Source organism: Porites lutea, chromosome 6, assembly GCF_958299795.1.
Source record: "Porites lutea chromosome 6, jaPorLute2.1, whole genome shotgun sequence".
Taxonomy (NCBI): Eukaryota; Metazoa; Cnidaria; class Anthozoa; order Scleractinia; family Poritidae; genus Porites; species Porites lutea.
In genome coordinates, this window is record NC_133206.1 from 7,013,203 (window position 1) to 7,033,055 (window position 19,853).

Here is a 19,853-nt window from a genome sequence, read left to right on the forward strand (position 1 = left end):
ATTCAGCGGACAAAAGTTAAGCGGACGCGGACACTAAAATACGTTGTATTTGGCTAATTTCTATTGTTAAAAACCTCTATTAAGCGGACACCGGACAGAATTGACAATTACGTCCTTGAAATACGTACTATAGTCAGTTAGTGTTTTTACATTTACAAACAAATTAAAGTTGGTAATGAAAGGTAATGAAATTGAACTCTCGATAGCTTCTTTAACAAAATGCAACTTTATCACAGCACAGAGTAACCGTTGAATGTTGCAAACATTGCGCAATTTTTACAACCCTTTAAGCGGACACCCTCTATTAAGCGGACACTTGGGAAGGTCCCGAAGGTGTCCGCTTAATAGAGGTTTCACTGTTTAAGTAAGTTAAGTTGGCTATTTGCCCTGACATTGACTTCAGCATGACCAACAACACTAATCATTGTTTCTTTGAACAGTTCTAAGTTTTCTCCTTTTTCCGACCTGCTTTTGCGACCCCCGTGAAGCGAATAACGCATTTTCTTCCTGGACACCAAAATATTCCGAGTTCAGCTCGGTGTTTTGAACATACTGTAATACTACACCACGCATCCTCCTGAAAATGATCAGAGCGAAAGAGAATTGAATCTTTCACTGTGAGAATACTTGGCTGAACTTGAACAAACAGCGGCGAGGGGCCTGGGGGCTGGTCGGTATTAACATTTGCGCCCGCAATCAATTTGGCAATTTTCAAAACAAAATGGCGGCACCCAGAAGGAAAGGTAAGGGTTTTATACTTTCCCGGAAACTCATGCGTTTTAGAGCATTTTTCTGATTATATGTTTCAACCATTATTTAGGGTATCGTCCAACCGAACGTGATTTGAATTCGCCATGGAGAAGGTAAGTTAAAGTCACAACATCATGTAGATCACAGCTCTGTGACTTCTCTTACTAGTAGCTGCCGGCCGTAGCTCTGAAAGTTTCGTTTTAAACTTAAAAATGAATTTCTCTTTTACTCGTTTAGGTGGGAAAACAACGATTCATGTACTTGTGATTTTATAAGATAATAATATATATTTACGCATAAAATGAACAAAAACTCTACGTATAATCAATAGCTTCACTTTTTCTAGGAGTGCTCAACGCATAAAAATATGCAGAGCGAAATACAAATGAAAGCGACGCATAGAAAGCTATTATTTTTTTAGATTTTTCTCTCGCAAGCAGTTCGATGCTTGTTAAATGTAACGGTAAGATTTCCGTACAAGCCCATACATTTATTATAAATACAAAAATTTCATACTATTTCACATAAATAGTTAATATGAAAAGAGTCGAAACATGTACCTTATTATAGGATATTAACACTCCATCAAATTAACGCGAATCGTTAAAATTCCCGTTAATTTAAGTCGCTTTAATTTTGTTGAGAGTTAATTTCAACGACGTTAATTAAGTGCAGCGTTAATTTGCGTGCCCTTAATTTCCAGTATTTTAACCCCAATTTTGGAACCTGTCCAGACATTCTTGACACCTGAAAAACATTAACTACAAGCTGTCTTTCTTTCTATTTACCCTTTATTTTTAATCTTTCACAAAAGCGAAGGCAAAGGTTTACAATATTTCGAGCTCATCTTCGTCTCCAGTGTTGAAATAAATTTGTTCCAGTTGTCACCACCAACTGTGTCTTAATCGCGTTAATTTCCTTTATTATGAAATTCTACCTCCTCTTTCGCGTTAATTTTCTTTATTCGAAAGTCGTTTTCTATTAAATTCGCGTTAATTTAAGTCGCGTTAATTTCCAATACCTTAATTTCATGGAGCGTTAATTTCCTATAATAAGGTATGCAGAATGGGCTGCTAGTTGTTTAAAAACTCTCTTCATCAATTTTTATTCAGCAGGGCGAGTAATCAACCGAAATCAACTCTTCTAGTCACAAGGCTCACCATTGTCTTTCACTGTTTATTCTTTCTGATAATTATAATTTTTGTCTGTCTCTTAGAAAATTTTATCAGAGATACTTCTGGTTTGAATTGCTAATATGGTAAAGGGGCTCTGTCATGTTGGCTGGTTGATAATAGAGAGTTTGAAAATAGAGTAATTTTAATTTTCAGTGGACAAAAACCTTGTACTAGAATAATTTAAACAATATTGCCATTCTTTTTTTGTATTTTTCAAGGGCTTAAGATGTAATAAATCATCTGTAGTAACACCAAAGAAAATTTCTCGTGGAAGTCCGAGAACATGAATGTCAAATTTCACAAGAATTGTGATTCCACAGGTAAAATTCTGAATTTTGTGAAATTTGACATTCATTTTCTCGGCTCCCATAGGAAATTTTTTTGGTGTTACTACAGATGATTTATTACATCTTTAGCCCTTGAAAAATGTAAGAAAGGATGCAATATGCTTTAAATCATCCTGGTACAAGATTTTTGTCCACTGAAAATCAAAATTACTCAATGTCCTGGTGGATTCTGTCTTAAGCTTCATGTATACGGCAAATGGCAAACATCAGATTCAAGTTGAGAATTTCTCAAAATAGAAAATGAGCAGATAAAAACAGCTCAAAACAACAACAAGTTTTCAAAACCCACAATTGTGATCTGTTTCAATGTCGTTCACATTTGCCCATCTGTTCTTCCTTTTGTATGTGTTATGTGTTTTCTTTGCTTTTCATGTTTTGACAAGTTATTTTTATGTTTCACTCGGTTTGGTGGCAGCTACTCACTGTTTAAATTGTGATAAATTTCATAATGCAGCTCCTTTAACTCAGTGCATCATAATTTATTACCTATTAGCCATGGGGTTCCAAATATAAATTTGTTTCAGTTAAAGTTTCTCCTGGTTAATTGTGGTAAAGTTTAGAGTTACTCTGCAAACGAGCTGCTGCAAAACTCAAATGCTTGTTCTAAAGAACAATATATTCCATTAATAATGACTGTTTAGTAGCAGAATTGTTGTATTTACATTTGATCTTTGTGATCTTCTCTCCTTTGTCTGTCATTCTTAACCCTCGGACGTACAAGGGTTTGGGGGGGGGAGTGGACACCACCCCGGTAAGTTTTTTTTTTAGTTTTTTCCTAGAGGATAAAACATCAGCACCTGATGTTCTCAGTAGCTTTTTGTTCATCCCTTATACACATTTTGAGACAAGTTTGGTGATGGTCAGTTGCTATGGTTATGAGATATGATGTCATAAGTAGCTGGTGGTCAAGCCATTTTTGGGCGAAAATATGTTCTTTTAACTTCTTTCAACAATGAAAGTAAATCTTGTGGCTAAAATCATGCAAAGTGCTTATTTATGAGTTATTTTTTCATTTAAAGCTCAAAAAATTACTATTTCTTGTGGTTTTAACCTGATTTCTAATTCTTGGTAAAATCCAAGAGGCAGGCCAAGATGGCGACCATTGTTGGTCACAGGCCTCCAGTAGCGCCATCACCTGTAAAATATACTTCATCTTGTTAAGAAGATCAAAGGCTAAATCCACTAAAGGTAAAATCATCTCGAAATACTGCAACATATCAAAAACAATGGGGAGGGTTTCCATCCATCCCCCCCCCCCCACCCCGTACCATGGTAGGGGTATGAATTTGCGTGTACGTCCAAGGGTCAGACAATAGCTTAAACAGCATACCATAATTTATTTTATTAAACACCCAACATTGAATTAACACCCACCTCAAATAAGTACTCATTCTCGGAGAGGGAAAGTTAATAGGTCCCAGCCTCAATTAAATGCCCAACCCCCACCCCCACCCATTACCCTCACTTCTACCAAAAAGACTAAAATGGACAAGAAGCGTATTGGTTGTCATTTCTTTACTGCCCCATCTGCTTCTCATTGACTGACCCATTTGCAGTGGTTACACTGTGAGACATTACAACGGAACATCAGAGAGTTTGCTTATAGAAATTGACTACTGTAGGTACAGTACCTCGTATAGATCCCTGAAGTCCGATTGTTTAGTCTTTTTATTTAAACAAACTTTCAATGAACAGTTAACAGTTAACAGTCATTTTGAAATGTTACACTCTCTTTTGCATTAATTTCCTTTATCTGAAAGTCATTTTCCATTAAATTCACATTAATTTAAGTTGCGTTAACTTCCAATCTACTTTAATTTCCTAGAGCAATAATTTCCTGTAATTAGGTACATCTCTTGCTCCTTTTCTAGATCTTATTCTCCAGCATCAACACTTGTGAATGGCAATGCATACTCACCACACATGCCACGCAAGAGAGAATCATCTGCATCACCAATCGACCAAGAGTACAAGAAGAATGTAGATTTTTTGAAAAGAGGTGGGTACTGTAGAATGCAGGTCTTGCTATGTGAATGCAAGGACATATTCAGGGAAGACTTCAAGGGGGCTTTACGGGCCCTCTCTCTTGTTGTATAAAATGATGGATCTGTTGAGTTTTCAAATGTCAATGAAAATATACCATGGCTGTTCTATTGTTGGTTTTCACATGACATCACTAAAATTCAAACTAAAAAACCATTGATCCTACAGAGATTTTACTTTCACAATGCATTAGACCAGCTGAAAACTAATTTTCATACAAATTTTCGCTTCAAAAGGGTTCTTGGTTTTGTGATAGAGTAAGCTTGAATTTCTAAGCTTTTGCGTGACTTGGCATTTACATGACAGCCAAGAGGGCTGTCATGTAGGTTAAAAAAATGACTTTTTTCAGGAAATTTTGCTATCTAAACAGTTCGTGTATAGAAAAAGTATTACTTTCATGTTTATGAGTTTCTCGAAGAATAAATTCACTCTTTTTTAGCAAAACTCGGTAACAGATGTTTCTGTTGGTTTCCGTCAGCCACGTTGGAACTCATCCAGGTGAGCACCAGCATGGCGTCTCCATACAAATCTCTATAGGTTTGGGTAAAACATTTCTTCGGATAATTATCTCGTATACGAAATAATCCTCTGACCTGAAACTTGGCGAGAGTCTTTGTATATTATTGTATACCTCCTTTCAGATTCTGGACTTTATCTATTGAACGGTTTTGATTTTGATTTTGATCTATTTTGAATAGCGTGACACTGAAAACCAGCAATAGTAAGACACCTGAAAAAATGTTTAACAAGAGTCCATTTGCCAATCACAGTGCACTGTAAGGCTGCAAAGTTACTGCAGGTTAGCAAGGAATTATCATTTCCAATGTTGCAGATCTGCCCACCCCTTCAAAGTGATGGGTATGCCACTGAACATATAATGACATAGCCTGTCCTGGTCCTTAAGCAAATACAATGTAGCAGTGATAAAGTCACCATAAGTAAAAAATTTGAGGTGAACTTTATCATTCCAACTTAGGGTGTGTTGGTTGATCATATTCCGGAATAAGAATATGAAAAAGTTTGGTTACAAAGCTCTTCTTCTGTGTTTTTTGGACTATTTAAACTCTACATTCATTAAAATACCGTAAAATTCTGAAAATAAGCCCGGGGCTTATAGTTTTCAAAGGCCCTTTTTGAGGGGCTCATATTTCATGGGGCTTATCTACGGAGGGAAATTTGCATTTCAAAATCGATTGGGCTAGCCTTCTATATAGTTGGAAGGAAATTTACCGTTTTTGCTTTGTTTTACTTTGTATTTGAGGGGAATTTCCAAGTACAAGCTCCTGGGGGGTAAGGGGCTTATATTTGGAGGGGCAATTTAATGGAGGATTTTTTGCGTTGTGAGTTTGGGGGGCTTACATTTGGAGGGGCTTATACATGGAGGGGCTTTTTTTCGGAATTTTGCCTTATTTTATTTCAAAGAAATTTACATTTATTGGAGTCCAATGAGTGCCAAAACAAGTGATTTCTACAGTTTATTTCATTTAATATTCTTATTCCGGACTACAGTCAATCATTCGTACCCTTAGTCAATTTGTCTTGAAGGTAGTCAAATGTTCTTGGAGTGGACATTGAAAAAAAAAACTTCTTAATGGTGTGTTGGAGTAAATTGAAAAATAAATCGCTAGAAAATTTCATATCTCATAATTCTGCAGCAAATGGAAAAGAAATATACAGAGTAGTTTTCGTTGCATATTTTTTAGCTTTCTAGGTTCCTGCTTTCAAAAGAGTCTTATTTGTGGCTCTGCCCTTCAGTACAAACTGTTGTTCCTATTTTCAGTTCACCCTGCAGGGATCAAAATATTGTCAACTGCAGTTACATTTTGAGGGAGGTGTGGTTTAGTCAGTTTATAGTACATGTAATATAATAATTATTGTGTTTTCTCAAAAGATGTTGCCACAGGTGAATTAAGTTTTATCAGGATTTATTTGTAATTAAATCTTATTTCCTCCAGAATGGGCAAAATTGGAGGCAGAAAGGAATAGACAGAAAGGTATGAATGCAGCAAAATTACAGTACATGTACAACATTAAATAGCTCCTCATGGTTGGCCTCCAGCCAGTTGGGATTGTTAACCTTGTTGGCCACAATGGGAAAATAGAAAGTCAGTTTTCTTTTTAACATTCCTCATGGTTCACAACAACAAAAATGAAAGGACTACATCAAAACTCAAAACATAATCCTAAATTTGCAGTTAGAATTTCCAACTATTTGTATTTTACAATCTACTCTAAATGTCAGATCCTGAGGGAAACAGTTTGGTTTGTTTTCCTGAGAGTCCTGGGACTCAAGGGAAAAAAAACTGGGACCTAGCATTAAGTGTTTTGTTATATTTCTAGACTTTGCCTTCAACAGCAACAAAAGAATAACTGGAGCAAATCAAAACAGTTGACTCAGTTCTTATAAGAACACAAATTTAGTTCTCAAAACCACTGACTGAATGTTTTACAAAGTACCTTTCCTTATTTTATCTGCATCTTTTTCCTCCACTAGCTGCTGTTTCTCTTTTAGGGATAGCTTTGAAAATCTTTGCATTTTAGCTTGAGGCTTCATGTTTGTGTTGTGGACTCTCATTGTGTTCATCCCTGAAGGTGAAAACTAGCAGTGTTTTTCCCACGTTCTGTCACGCCACTTTCCACCATGCTTTGATCTTGTTGTACATAATGTATCCCAAGTGGGGTACAATTACGATCAGGATATATTTGATTTTAGTCAAGGCCATGTGACCAAGAATCAACCAAGGGCAGTCCCTGTTTAGTTGAGTGAAAGTCTAGGAATATAACAATATCAGTTAAACTCATCACCAATAGATGAGCTTGGGCAGTGAGTCCTAAAAGGTTGGTGGAGCTGAAATCTGATCTAGCATGAGGAAGGAGGTATTCATGGCAACTCTTGAGGGGCCCCCATCAGGCACTGTCACACTGAAAGCTTCAGTGGAGTACTTACCGACTAGTACTTACTTACTGTTCAATATATAAGTATGTCTTTATTGTTATTATTATGTTTATAATTCTTCTTCTTCTTCTTCTTCTTCTTCTTCTTCTTCTTCTTCTTCTTCTTCTTCTTTAATTATTATTAGAAGTTGATTTCTGTCAGAATCAGAAACACTTCAAACTTCCAATCGTTAGGTCTCAATGCACTTGCTACACTCTGTCTCTCTTTAAACCTCTCGACAATAGATGGTTGTGGGGAAGGTGCCTGGTGAAACTGAGAGGAGCTGCAAGGGAGCCTTGAAGGTAACCATGACAACCCTGTAAGTGGCATCACCAGGCACCATCACACCTCAGTGGAGAAATCTGCAGACATTTACCAGAAAACATCCAAAGGAAAGGGAGGGCTGGGAACAAAAACAGCTGAAGCTACTGCAAGCAAAAGCAACGTGAGCGAAAGCGCTGTAAAATTACTAAAGCCGTGCTAAAGCCCAACACCACCCCGCGTACGATTAGTGATGGAGACTGTTGGCCAGGATTGTCTCCTGTTTAACCTCACCTAAATTACATTTGGCCTTTGGTGTAGATGGATATACACTGATGACAAACTGCTGGCTTAGCTTGTCAATGGACTAGCGTCCCATTCAGGGATGAGTGGCATAACTTCATGTGACCAAAACTTGGTTAGGCTTTGGTCATGTGGGCCTCATGGCTTACACTCCCCGTTACATTAACACTGTAACTTTTATTTGTACCCTTTACCTTAAGTCATGTATCAAAATAAAATGATCCATTCAAACATACTGTATACATGAAATTTTTATGCCCTGGCAGGGTTAAACCTGCACATTAAAGAACGGAGAACCAATCACATGTAAGAGAATTCTAGTTGAAGTATATTGCACTTTCAAGCCTGGAATCAATAACAAACTGTGGGTAAATAAGTAGAAATAAAATTATTCTTACCTATTACATGAAATGATGGCATTTTTTTCTTCATTTGTAGAGACAGTAACGGAATATGCTCCACGAGAAATGGTTGTGCAAGGTATGTTTAAATTCTGAAGTGTTATGGGCTGTATTTGCACCTGACCTCTGTGCATATTTAATGCTTCCCTTTAGAATTGGGAACGTTTCCAAGGTTCCTGAAATAGCGGTTCTAATTGGTCCAACCATAAATGCAATTCTTATTACCCACAGAAGACTAAAAACATTAACAACAATTAATATTATTATTATTGTTGTTGTTGTTGTTAATATTACATTTCAATGATAAACGTGTGTTTGAAGATGAAGAATTGTGGACATGCTTCCCCATTTTGAAAGTGAATTATCCTGGAGGGGAGCTTTAAAAATGTGGGCTCTAAGGTCTCATTTGCAGTCGTGGATCAAGGGAAGGGGAACCTCCCTTTTTTTAGACCAAACTGAGGCGTGAAGGTCTGGATCTGCCACTGATTTGGTTCATTTGTTCATTTGCTGTACAACTCCCACCCATGTCGAGTACTTCAGTGTTAATCGTTTTAGGCCATTTCTCTTCCATCTTTCTTGATAGTAAAGGATTTTGTGTCTTGCTCATGCTTGCAATAATTGATCATAAATTATGATCATGCCTATAGCCATTCTTTTGGTACAGACAACAAGATCTGCGATTGCCCATAGCGCAGGCAGCTAGAAGGGAATATTTGTGGTGACATTTTTCTGAACAAACGCTTTTTGTTTATCTTAAAGTTTAAGTTAAATCTGCAATGGCAGAGTCAATCAGGGATGCTGTAGGAAATCTGAACTGTAAGCAAAAGCGTCAAGTTTTTTTTTTGTGAAACTCAAACTTCAGTTCAACTTTATTAGAAAAATATTTGCAAATTCAACACAAGAGACCGGTCTGCTTTAAGCGTTACAATGTAGCTAATCTGCATTAGGCTGTCATGATTTCACTGTGATTGGTCATAACACAAGAAACATTCCTAAAACATCATTTTTGCTTTTCACGGTTTTTATAGATCGTTTTCACTCGCGTGGACAATACCTTTTAAATAAGGGCTGAAGATTCAATTCCCACAGGTCTGGTTTGGGACACCAACATGGCCGCCGTTCCATTGTTTTGGAACACCAATATGGCCGCCGTGGCGTCATGTAAAAAGACTCTATTAGTTGGACTGAAGACTGCGGTGAAAAGTAATGTGACTGCGTGTATTTTTTCCATTTTTTTTTTTCAGATTTTCAGCCATTTGATTTGGATTCATTCCTTGAAAGTCTTCACCAGCGCCAGCAACAAGAGCAACAGGATCAATAGCGTTCAAAATAACAATAGTCAGAAGTTGACATTTTATTAAATGTAGTAGATATTGCCTAAGATACATGAAGATATCTACAGTGAAACCATGCAGTATTTAAAGTTTCCATATTGAGCTGAGTACAGTCTTGTGTTAAGTGGACACAGCGAGGCTCAAGAGTAATATGTACGGCAAGATGCTTGACAAGCGTAAACTTTATTACTTTACACCAGGGGTAAATTTAATAAAACTTTTACAAGTGTAATTTACAATTTGTCTTTAGGGTCCGAAAACAATAGCTACGCTTATAAATTAGACTTGTGAAAGTTTTATTTAATTGACCCCAGGTCTCATATTATGAGCTGCAGTTAAGGTAGTACTTGTAGTTACTAGAACAAACACCCATTTCTCACTAACTTGACCACGCCTGGTGTTATTTAAGGAGCTATAATCAGCATAAGGTGATGTTTTGTTTGTTCTGCTCTGATCCAAGATCTGATTTGCTCTTTTGTGTCATTATTATTAGATACCTTTAGATTCGAGAACGACAACGACTGCGAGGACGAGAATTAACTTAAGGTTTTTGCGTATTCGCATAAAATAGACACCCCGAAAAGCTTCGTTGTACTCTTGAAACGTTATCACAGATATTCTCCCGATCGCGTATTCTTTGCACCACAACGATAATCGCGCTAAAAACCGTATTGGAATGACTACGGCTATCACGTTTTCCCGCCAAAATGACAGCGGTTCACGCGCGCGCACCAGTAAATATTGTAGAAATCTCGTTCTCTTAATCGTCCTCATCTGAGAATCTAAAGGTCTTCTTGTCCTTTACTCTTCACCTAAGGAAACTACCGTAAACGTCCGATTATAAGCCCTGGGCTCATAAAACTTCGTAAGGGGTTTCTGGAGGGTTTATAAACGGAGGAGCTTACCGTAAAATCTCACTTTAAAGCTCTCCGGATATAAGTCCATCCATTTTCTAACGAAGATATTGTCATGGATATACCCCCCCCCCCCCCCCCGGTTAAAGGCCCATCTAGTGTATACGTGCGTTCCTTTTGCGTTTCTTTACAAACATCAAAATTTGTGTTTTTTAGATGTTATTGAAATAAATTCTCCGTTCATTGTGACGCACAGTGAATGTATTATAAATGTAACTCTTAATATAATGTAATGTTTGCTTTAATTCGTTTCTCAGATAAGTTTTATCTCCTCTTTCCGAAATATTTTTTGTTATTCCGCTTATATGCCCCCGGGTATAAGCCCCCCCCCCCCCCTCCACGTTTATTAGCCCACCCAAAACCCCTTATGAAGTTAGACAAGCCCAGGGCTTTAGAGTGGGATTTTACGGTATTCGGGAGGCCTTACAACCGGACTGAAAAAAAGTGTTTCAAAACAAGCTACATAGCAGTGCTCATCAAAATACTTCTGGAATTTGATCGCTTTTTTAAGCTTCAAAACGTCGTAAAAAGTCGAATTCATTTCAATACAATCTAGAGGGGTGCTTATATTCGGTGGGGGGGGGGGGGGGGGGGGAGCTTATAACCAGATGTATTAATTTCTTTAGAGGTAGATGGGCCCATAAATTGGGGTGGGTTGTGGGGGACACTTATAATCGGAAATTTGCGGGTACTTCCTCGCTCCGCTCTTAATTGACTAAAAATCATAACCTTGCAAGATAGCACAGCAAATTACGTCTATTGGCCTCATCCATTAAGCCTCAGTGGTGAGAAGTTTCAATTTCTCCTCACCGTATCGGGGCATAATCCATACATTTCCGGAAATCCATATATTATACATTTCGTGGTAAACTTACAATTTTCTTCTGACTGTGTAGGTCTTGCGTTGGGAATCCCATAATACACAAACTGGGCGCAGTTGCTCGGTGGTCGGTTTTCGGTAAGCCAGGGTTTACTATTAATGTGGATAAAACATAGGCCCTGTCTCACAACCCTTGCATATCATGATAGATTTTTTTGGACGTTAAGGTGCTCATTCGATACAGTTTTTCGGAGACTATACCAATATTTTTTAATCGCCTGAAAAGTGATTTTACCCGCCTTGTCCGACGATCGCTATGAAATTTTTACCACTGACTTACTTTAGATTGAAGTTTGTCAAAATGCAGTTTTAAGTAAAATCGATATCGAGCTACTATGGCGACAATCAACAAAAAACTTCGAAATCGATAAAAGCCGAATTTTGCGCGCTCTAGACCCTCTACCGAAAATCCGTTTCCAGGAACTGCTTAAATTGTGATGTTTAGCAAAATAACCTCCGTGAAAAGAAAAAAAATTTCAAATACAACGTAAACATATTTCAAAGCTCAGAAGCAGTTCGAGATCGCGTAAAATTCGGCTTTTATCGATTTCAAAGTTGTTTGTTGATATCGATTTACTTAAAAGTGTATTTTGACAAACTTCAATCCAAAGTAAGTCAGTGGTAAAAATTTCATGGCGATCGGACAAGGATAAAATCACTTTAACGAAGATTAAAAAAATATCGTTGTGGTCTCCGAAGAACTGTATCGAACACCTTATAGAGCCCACACACTGTTCTCAAATAGACCCCTCCACGGTTTTTTCAGTCAACTTTTGACATGAACAGTCAAGGGAAAATCCGTCAACTTCGCTGGAAAGAGCGTCTTTAAATTAGTAAGACTATTAAGTTTGAAAGTCATTTGTTGAAAAATGATGACGATATAGCTTCCAAAAGTCGCGTAATTGGGGACGCAAACTTGCCCCCCTCCCTCTTCCCACCATACACACGTCTGCAAATGTTCGCAAGTTTGCTAAGCTATATCTTCGCTAAATTTAAACATGTCACTTTCAAACTCGGGAATTCTACTAATATAAAGGCGCTCTTTTCATTGGTGTCGACGGATTTCCTTAACTTTTCCATGTCAAGAATTGAAAAAACCGTGAAAGGGTCTATTCACACTGACATAAAGGACGTCATGAAGCACTTCTTTGTTACTTGAGCTTAGAATAAAAAGTCCAAAAAAAGATAGAGATTCCTCTAATACTGGCTTGTGTTGGTAACGTGCTATATGAATGTCTTGGATGATATGCCATTTTTGAAGAATTGTTACTCCATAAGGATCTTCAAATCCCTAAATAAAGTTTATACTTTCCTGAACTACGATACAACTGACAAGAGAGGGAGGGATTACCCTATAAAGCGCGATCGTCAGAAGTTTTAAGAACAGTTGAATGCAGGGAAGGCGCTTAAGACAGCATTTAAATACTGAAACAAAACAGTCATCAAACTATTACTTCTTGTAGTGTTTAGAAAGGGCGTGGCCTTTCTATAAGCTGATGCCAGCTTGAAAATAACAAGTGAGCAGCATAATAAGGCTGTCGGGCAATCAAGAAAAGGCTCACTTAAAATATCACAAGGGGAGTGTCTTCATCAAAGCCAGCAAGGTAAAAAACCCAATCTTCTTCCGTTCCTTCTTTCAACCCAAATTTAAAATATTTCGATTTGCTCCGGTTAAGCGAGAATATAAGTTTGTTCTTCGATCGAGGACAATCCATTTAGTTTATCATTTAAAACATACCTTCAGATTTCTTTGCTTTTCTTAACCCCGTGGTACAGCAAAAAGGGTCTAAGCTATGATTATGGATGTTTAAAATTCTTCGATTCCCTTTCTTCTCTTTGAATAACTCTTTATTCTCTTTCTTCGCTTAATATAATACTCTTCTTCTTTCTTTCTTTTAATATTCCATGAAATGCGTAGGCTAAGTTTATGGCAGCAACAATAATTTAAGAGCTTCCATTTTTATTTAATAGTCGGGCTGTAAGTAAGGTGGCTCCAATTTCACTTTAAGTACTTTTTAATTAGTCAGTGACATTTCTGGTATTAAATGCATGAAAGGACAGTAAAGGGGTCGGCTGTCAGAGCCGAGAAGATATCTAATGAAACGAAAAGTGCATTACGTTCTCTAGATGTTTTTCGAAAGCTATTGAATGTTTTGCACATGTTTAGCACGCACCACATTGTAACTCATTAAGCAGTCTGTTGGAACATTCGTTTTTTCCTGTCAGGAAGGAGGAAAGCACACTTACAAAAATTGCGACGTTTGATTTAAAATATTAATTTGACATCGGAGCATTGATTAATCAAATCAACAGCTGCAAACTCTAGAAATGAACAGTACAAATGAAAATATGCGTCTATGTCTGAAGTCTCACCGTTTTTGGTTTTTCCTTGTTGATTGCAAAAGTGGTAATACCCAAAAATATTCAACATTAAATGGCATTTTATATGAAAATATACAGCTATTCTAGTATTTAATGTAATTTTTTCGCCTATGGAGGAGTTTCAGGACGACCCCCCTCTGAAAGAAAATTAAACCTTTTGCGCTAAAAGGTTTTTGAAACTCAAACGAATACTCCTTCACAGCCCAAATAAGGAGGCGGTGCAAATTTTATCGGTAAATTGTACGAACACTGGTTGGAACTATTATAAAAACTATTAATAATAAAACGTATGTAAAATTACAAAGAAATTGCGGTATATCTTATAAACTGTCGAGGCCAGAAACTTCCATGTACTCGAGTCACGGCGTTTGTTGATAGACCAGAAAAGTAAAACATCAATTTGGCGTGATTTGCCTGTTTCATTAGTTTCACAAAGTGATGCGGCTGAAAGGCAATTTGTTCCTCAATTTGACGTTTATTTTGTTTTATGCAGGACATGTTATCTACAGCCGACACGAACAGACGCTTTCAGTTTTAAGGAAAAAAACTATTATTAATAGAGACCTTAAGATACCCCGAAATCGGTGTACGGGTAACGAGTAGCGAAATGTTTTTTTCATTTTGTGGTGACGTCATCGACCTTACCCGGTAGAACCAGCCGTTTTTCCGGGGTAGACACCAGTTTACCCGTAGCTGCAAGCTTAGCTTACATGAGTAGCTGCAAGTCCTACATGATGGAGAAACGAGTAAGTTTTTAAGACTTTTTAAGTACAAATGTAAATTGTATGACTCCTTGGCAATGTTATTGCAAGTCTGTTCAAATATTTTTGCCAAATTTGAATAATAGCTGTAAAGAAAGCGCTTCAAAATGTATTGATTTTGGACCTCAAATGCGCAGGTTGAACTCTGAAACGATATCAATTTGTGGCGGTACTTGGGGGGATTTCTGAGAATTGCTCGAACGTTTGAGTTTCGCAAAAGAAATAGCACTGAAAAATTTAGCATGGGAGTCACTGTTGAAGTTGACAATCAAAGGAATTGTTTGGTGATGTGCCTCGATCAAATGGCGGGGTTTGCGATAACAAGCTTTCGGTCGAGGGACTTCCCGCCAAGTTTCTTAAAATCTTTCTATGATATTTCAATAAGCTTATGTATGAATGAATTATTTGTTACAGCTTGTTGTTAAGATATGAAGTGTAGAATTTGAGGGAGATTTTGTATGCATTAAGCGACATGCATGTACAAAGTTAATTTATAACATAGCGCGCGTGCTTGCCCTATATAAGTCCTATTGAGCCGCTATGAACAAAATCTTTATTTACGCACGCCCGTGCGTAAATAAGATGACGTAAGCATTTTTTTTTACCTGGTTGCAGAGTTGTCGTCTTCTAAGCTGCAGTGCAGTTTTCCTTCTCTTTAAAATATGGAAGAAACCAGCGAAGAACTGCCCCATTTTTCTATCGGCATTGACCTTTTAGGTCCTGATCCAACATGCAGCAAAAATAGAGCCGAATTAAAAAAAACTCGCATGTTGCGCGTTTCGCAAATTTGTCGGAAGACCAGCTGCGGCAAATTTTGGCCGAAAGACATTCACTGGGAACAGAACAGACACCAACTGGTCATGAACAACATTAAGAGGTTAAATTTCCGTTTTTATTGTTGTTTTTAAATTTGTTATGCACTTTTGTTATCTCCGGACAATCCGACTGAAGCAGGAAGATTTCTCTCGCAATAACAACACAAATTAATTACACAAGAAGACATAAATTTATTACTCACAAAATCAACTGCTGCCAGGTCTTCTCAAGAAGCCGTAATGACCAGCCAATATTTGTAAATGAATATGAGTTTAAAGAAGGATGACAGTCGTCTTCGCTAAAAACATGTTTTCTGGATTTTGCCGAGCAAAACGTAAACATCTTTTCAGCAAATCCAAACCATACTCCACGACTTCTTACGAACATGTTAGTATTTTAACTTTAGGTGAGGTTTAAGACTCTTTTACCTTTGTTTCTGCTTATAGTCCAGCTGTTATCGACCAAAATTGTTCACTTTTATGATAAAAGCATGAAACTTTGCCAGATTAAAACCAAACCTAAGACTAACATTTTTGGATATGGAGCCAAGCCAAATTCAACACTGCACACGAACACTGCGCAGGCCCTAAAATGGCCTACATGAAAACGAGGCTGTTAGTGGAAATCCTTCTAAAATACCATTTTTGAGAGTTTCTGTAACTAAAAGTCGTAGATATTGTGGAAGAAGACATTTTCTTTGCTGTCATGCTTTCTTTGGTGTCACGTGACCCCCCCTCCCAAATATGGCGAGGCTATTGTTGGGTGTCCTGTGCTGAAGCTGTCTTCTGTGCATTTGTGCGTTTAAAGGTGTGAGAAGGGGCACCTTTTCAGGCAAGTTTAAATGATAACACTCTTGCAACTATTTTCCAGTTATCAAGGGCTGTTTTTTACCACACAAATGCAAATCATTACATGAAAACGAGGCAAAAATCTTTTTTAGCGGTTTGAAAAGCCTCCAGTTAGCCCTGCTTGCGTCATCTTGTGTTGGATTCATAGAGCATTGCCCAAAAGCCTGAATTGATCAAAAATTGTGATCGTACGGCGTTTTTGCAGAGTTTTTTTCTCCACAGACGACAATCGAAAGTCACATAACATAGACATGCACAAGATAGTTGTAGATGTCATTGTATCTAAAGAGTAGGTTGTACACCAGTTTCGCCAATGGTGAATCGACACTGTCCCAAAGAAGCAGTTTTTCTTTCATTTAATGGGCTCATAGCCACAAACTGCCACGATATACCCCTTAGTCAAAATTAAAACCTTTAGACTTGTTTGCCTTAGAAGTGTTGTTCCCTAGCTATACATATCCCATTCATACACTGCTCGACAGGTATGTTGCATGACCACTACTCGGGTTGAGGAAACACTATGAAGGTCACTTTATCTTCTTTTTCACTTGCCTCGTTTTATTGAAGATAATGAGGGCTGGATAAACAAACGCAAGTGCAAGCCGCGAAAAACAATTGAACTAACTTTTTCCCCAAACGCTTTTGTTTGCACTTAATACTTGTCAACCAGGAAAAAACAATTGCAGCCGACGTTCTAGCTGTCTATTTGGGGCTATCGTGAAACGTCACGTGCAAACTGCACTCAAAAGGAGGCGCAAGAGGGAGGGGTGTTAATCGAGAGAGCTTGCTCGTAGGCTAACCAAACGCAAGATAAAAAATGTCTGTCCGACATGATGGGATCTAGGATAATCAAATGGGCTTGTTTATCTCACTGTGCTTGAGTTTGCATTGATTACGTGAAAATCGATTGTCCTTAATTACGCTTGCATTCAAATTGCTCCCGTGAACAAGGCTAAAGACTGTTTTCTCTTTCAACAAACATATCCCGCAATTTTTCGATTACATTCATTCAGTTGGCAAATGATGTCAGGGATCTCAATACCAATGCAAGCTTAGATCAGGATTCAACGCCCACGTGACACTGACATCATTATCTTTGGCGTCCATACTATACATGGATAACTAAAATAACTAGCATCGCCTCATTGGTGGAATGGGTTCTGATTTAACTGTTGATGATCACTCAAACTAGTATGAAATGTCTGGACCACGAAGTAATTGTCAGCCGGTTTCAGTTTATGCAGACAAGATGCAAGAGCGTTAACTTATGTTTGGTGGGATGTGTGCAGCACAGTTTTAAAGTATGCGGAGAAAATTTTCTTAGGATTAGGGATCTACGACACTAGTAAAATCTCATTTCACCATTTGAATTCCCATCTTCTCATTCATGGAAAGATTTCTCTGCTTCGATTGTTATTCTTCACAGATTTTAGAAGGGTGTTTCTGTTTTGTTTTGCACATAAATGGATACACAGATTCGTTACTTGGTGCACCAACCGTCATTTTGAATAAGGTGACTTGCGGTTATATAAGCAATGAATGAGCCACACCCTTCTTTTCAACTGAGTTCTGTTACTGAGCTGCTGTTCATCTGGTATCGGTAAACTGCCTGCTGAGCATTTTGAACAATATGAAGCTCGCGGAGTATGAGCTGAAGCTAATCTTTGTCATTACACATGGCGCCAAATACAACAAGCAGCCTGTCTACAGAATAAGTGGCTAGCGGAAGAGATTAACATGCTGTATAAAGGGCTGCTTTGAGAACGATGATCTTAGGGTTGAGTGGGATAATAAAGCCGCCCAAGTCACAAAACCCCATACGAATCTCTTCCTACTGTAGTAGGAAACTTGGGGGAACAGTAATCCTCTACAATGAACTCAAACGTTTTGTCTCTTTAAACTTGTTTTAATGTAGATAACTTGTTGCTCAACTTTTCACAATCAAGGCTAGCAGTATCTCTCTGACAAGAGCTAGTTACAGCTCCTTTTATCCTGACTGAATCTGAAGGCTGCCAATCTTACTCAACTTAAAATAATCTTACATCAGTAAAAATACGATTGGCTATAATAATTATTAACATATTTTCCTTCGAGGTTGTGTCGTAATAGGAAAATCAGTTAAAACTCCAAAATTCACTTTTGTCCAATAATTGTCCAGTCAAAACAAAACAGTCAGAGAGACACAAAAATTACAAGGAATGTTTACATGAATGAAAATCACATATGTACAATATCGTTACTCTAAAATGTACAATTTGTCAATTCGCGCACAATGCTTAAGTTGTCGTTTAAAAGCTTCTTGTTGGAATATCGTACAATGGTAATTAGTCCCGCCTTTTTCCATATATTAACTAAAAGATTGTTTACAAATCTCTAATCAAAAATCAATTAGCAAGATATTTACATTGCGAAAGCCTTTAAACAAAGATATCACTCGTTACAACTTTTAGCAAGTAGATTGAACTACGCAGTAACAAAAGCTTGTTTATCACAACGAGTTAACTAAGATAGTCTGTTGGACGAGGTTTTCTTTTGGAAGCGCACTGAAGTTTCGATCAAACCACTAAATACGCGAAAGATAGTAAAAATAGGAATGTCCAGGAAAAGACAACTTTGTAAGGTCAAGCTTCTAAAGATTTAGGAAAAACCAATTAAGCCAATTAATGTAAGATAACAAACAAATGTCGTTAAGTTTACCAGAACTAATTAGATTAAGAACCTCTGTGTGGGCTCAGTTTAAACAAAAAGCATCATTTCTTAATTGAATAGCGGCACGTGTGCAAAGAGAAACCGATGTCCAAAAGAGCATCTTTACAGAGAAAGGCAAACCTTATTAACGAAAGACAAATAGCTTTTGTAAGCCCAGTACATTTTAGTAGAACGTGTTTATATAACAATTCAAAACACTCTACTTAGTGATAATAATAATTAAAATATTTTAAAATAGCAATGCTTGATGATTCATTAACGTTCCTTATTCGATAAAGGTATTTTCATTTTGGTATTAACTTGTACCCAAAAATATCGTTTTACACTACCCACTGCAAATCCTTAGCATTTTAATTTTTTCAGCGGTTTCCATTTTTATTGGTTTCTGATTAACTGGTCTGTTAAAGATACACTCTTAACTCCCCTTTGATGTGTGTAGTAGAACACTCACTTGTGGGTATGAAGTTAGTGCTAGAAACCAGCTCTATTGGTTGGATGTTTTGCTATTTTCCTTTGATTTGGAACTTTTTGTTGCATAAAAGGTCAACTTGTCTGTGGCTGGATCGATGCACAAAACGTTGACATAATCAACTTTTGCGGTAGAAAAAGATAACATTTTTCTCGGCTTAGATGAGTACACGACCATGGATTTCAATTCTGTACCGTTTTAAAATATTGTAGTTCTTCCAATATAATTGGTTACGATCCTTTCATATGAGGTACACTTTCCTAAATTGAAAAACGTTAACCGTGAAGTCGATAATTGAATTTAAACTTTCCCTAATTATAAGGTAACGAGCGCTCTTTGGACGTAAAGTGTACCGCCTTAGTGTTGGCTTGCATCACGGCTAGTGCAATGACTTGAAATGCTCAAATCATAGTAATTTGTGCCAATTATTCGAAAATTCTCTTTCATTCGAGTGGTATGAATTAACCATCTGTAGTTGCCTACAGCTTGTGTGTCTAAATTGTAATTTATTTGAGAAAGTTTTCA

At 37.4% G+C, this 19,853-nt stretch overlaps 1 protein-coding gene across 1 annotated transcript; it reads left to right on the forward strand.

Moving 5' to 3' along the window:
• Positions 1-717: 717 nt before the first annotated feature.
• Positions 718-10,522, forward strand: LOC140941707 (uncharacterized). Its single transcript, XM_073390717.1, has 6 exons — positions 718-743; positions 821-863; positions 4,144-4,271; positions 6,271-6,309; positions 8,253-8,294; positions 9,460-10,522. The coding sequence occupies exons 1-6, from the start codon at positions 722-724 to the stop codon at positions 9,534-9,536; spliced, it is 351 nt and encodes a 116-aa protein (XP_073246818.1). The 5' UTR covers positions 718-721; the 3' UTR covers positions 9,537-10,522.
• The last annotated feature ends 9,331 nt before the right edge of the window (positions 10,523-19,853 follow it).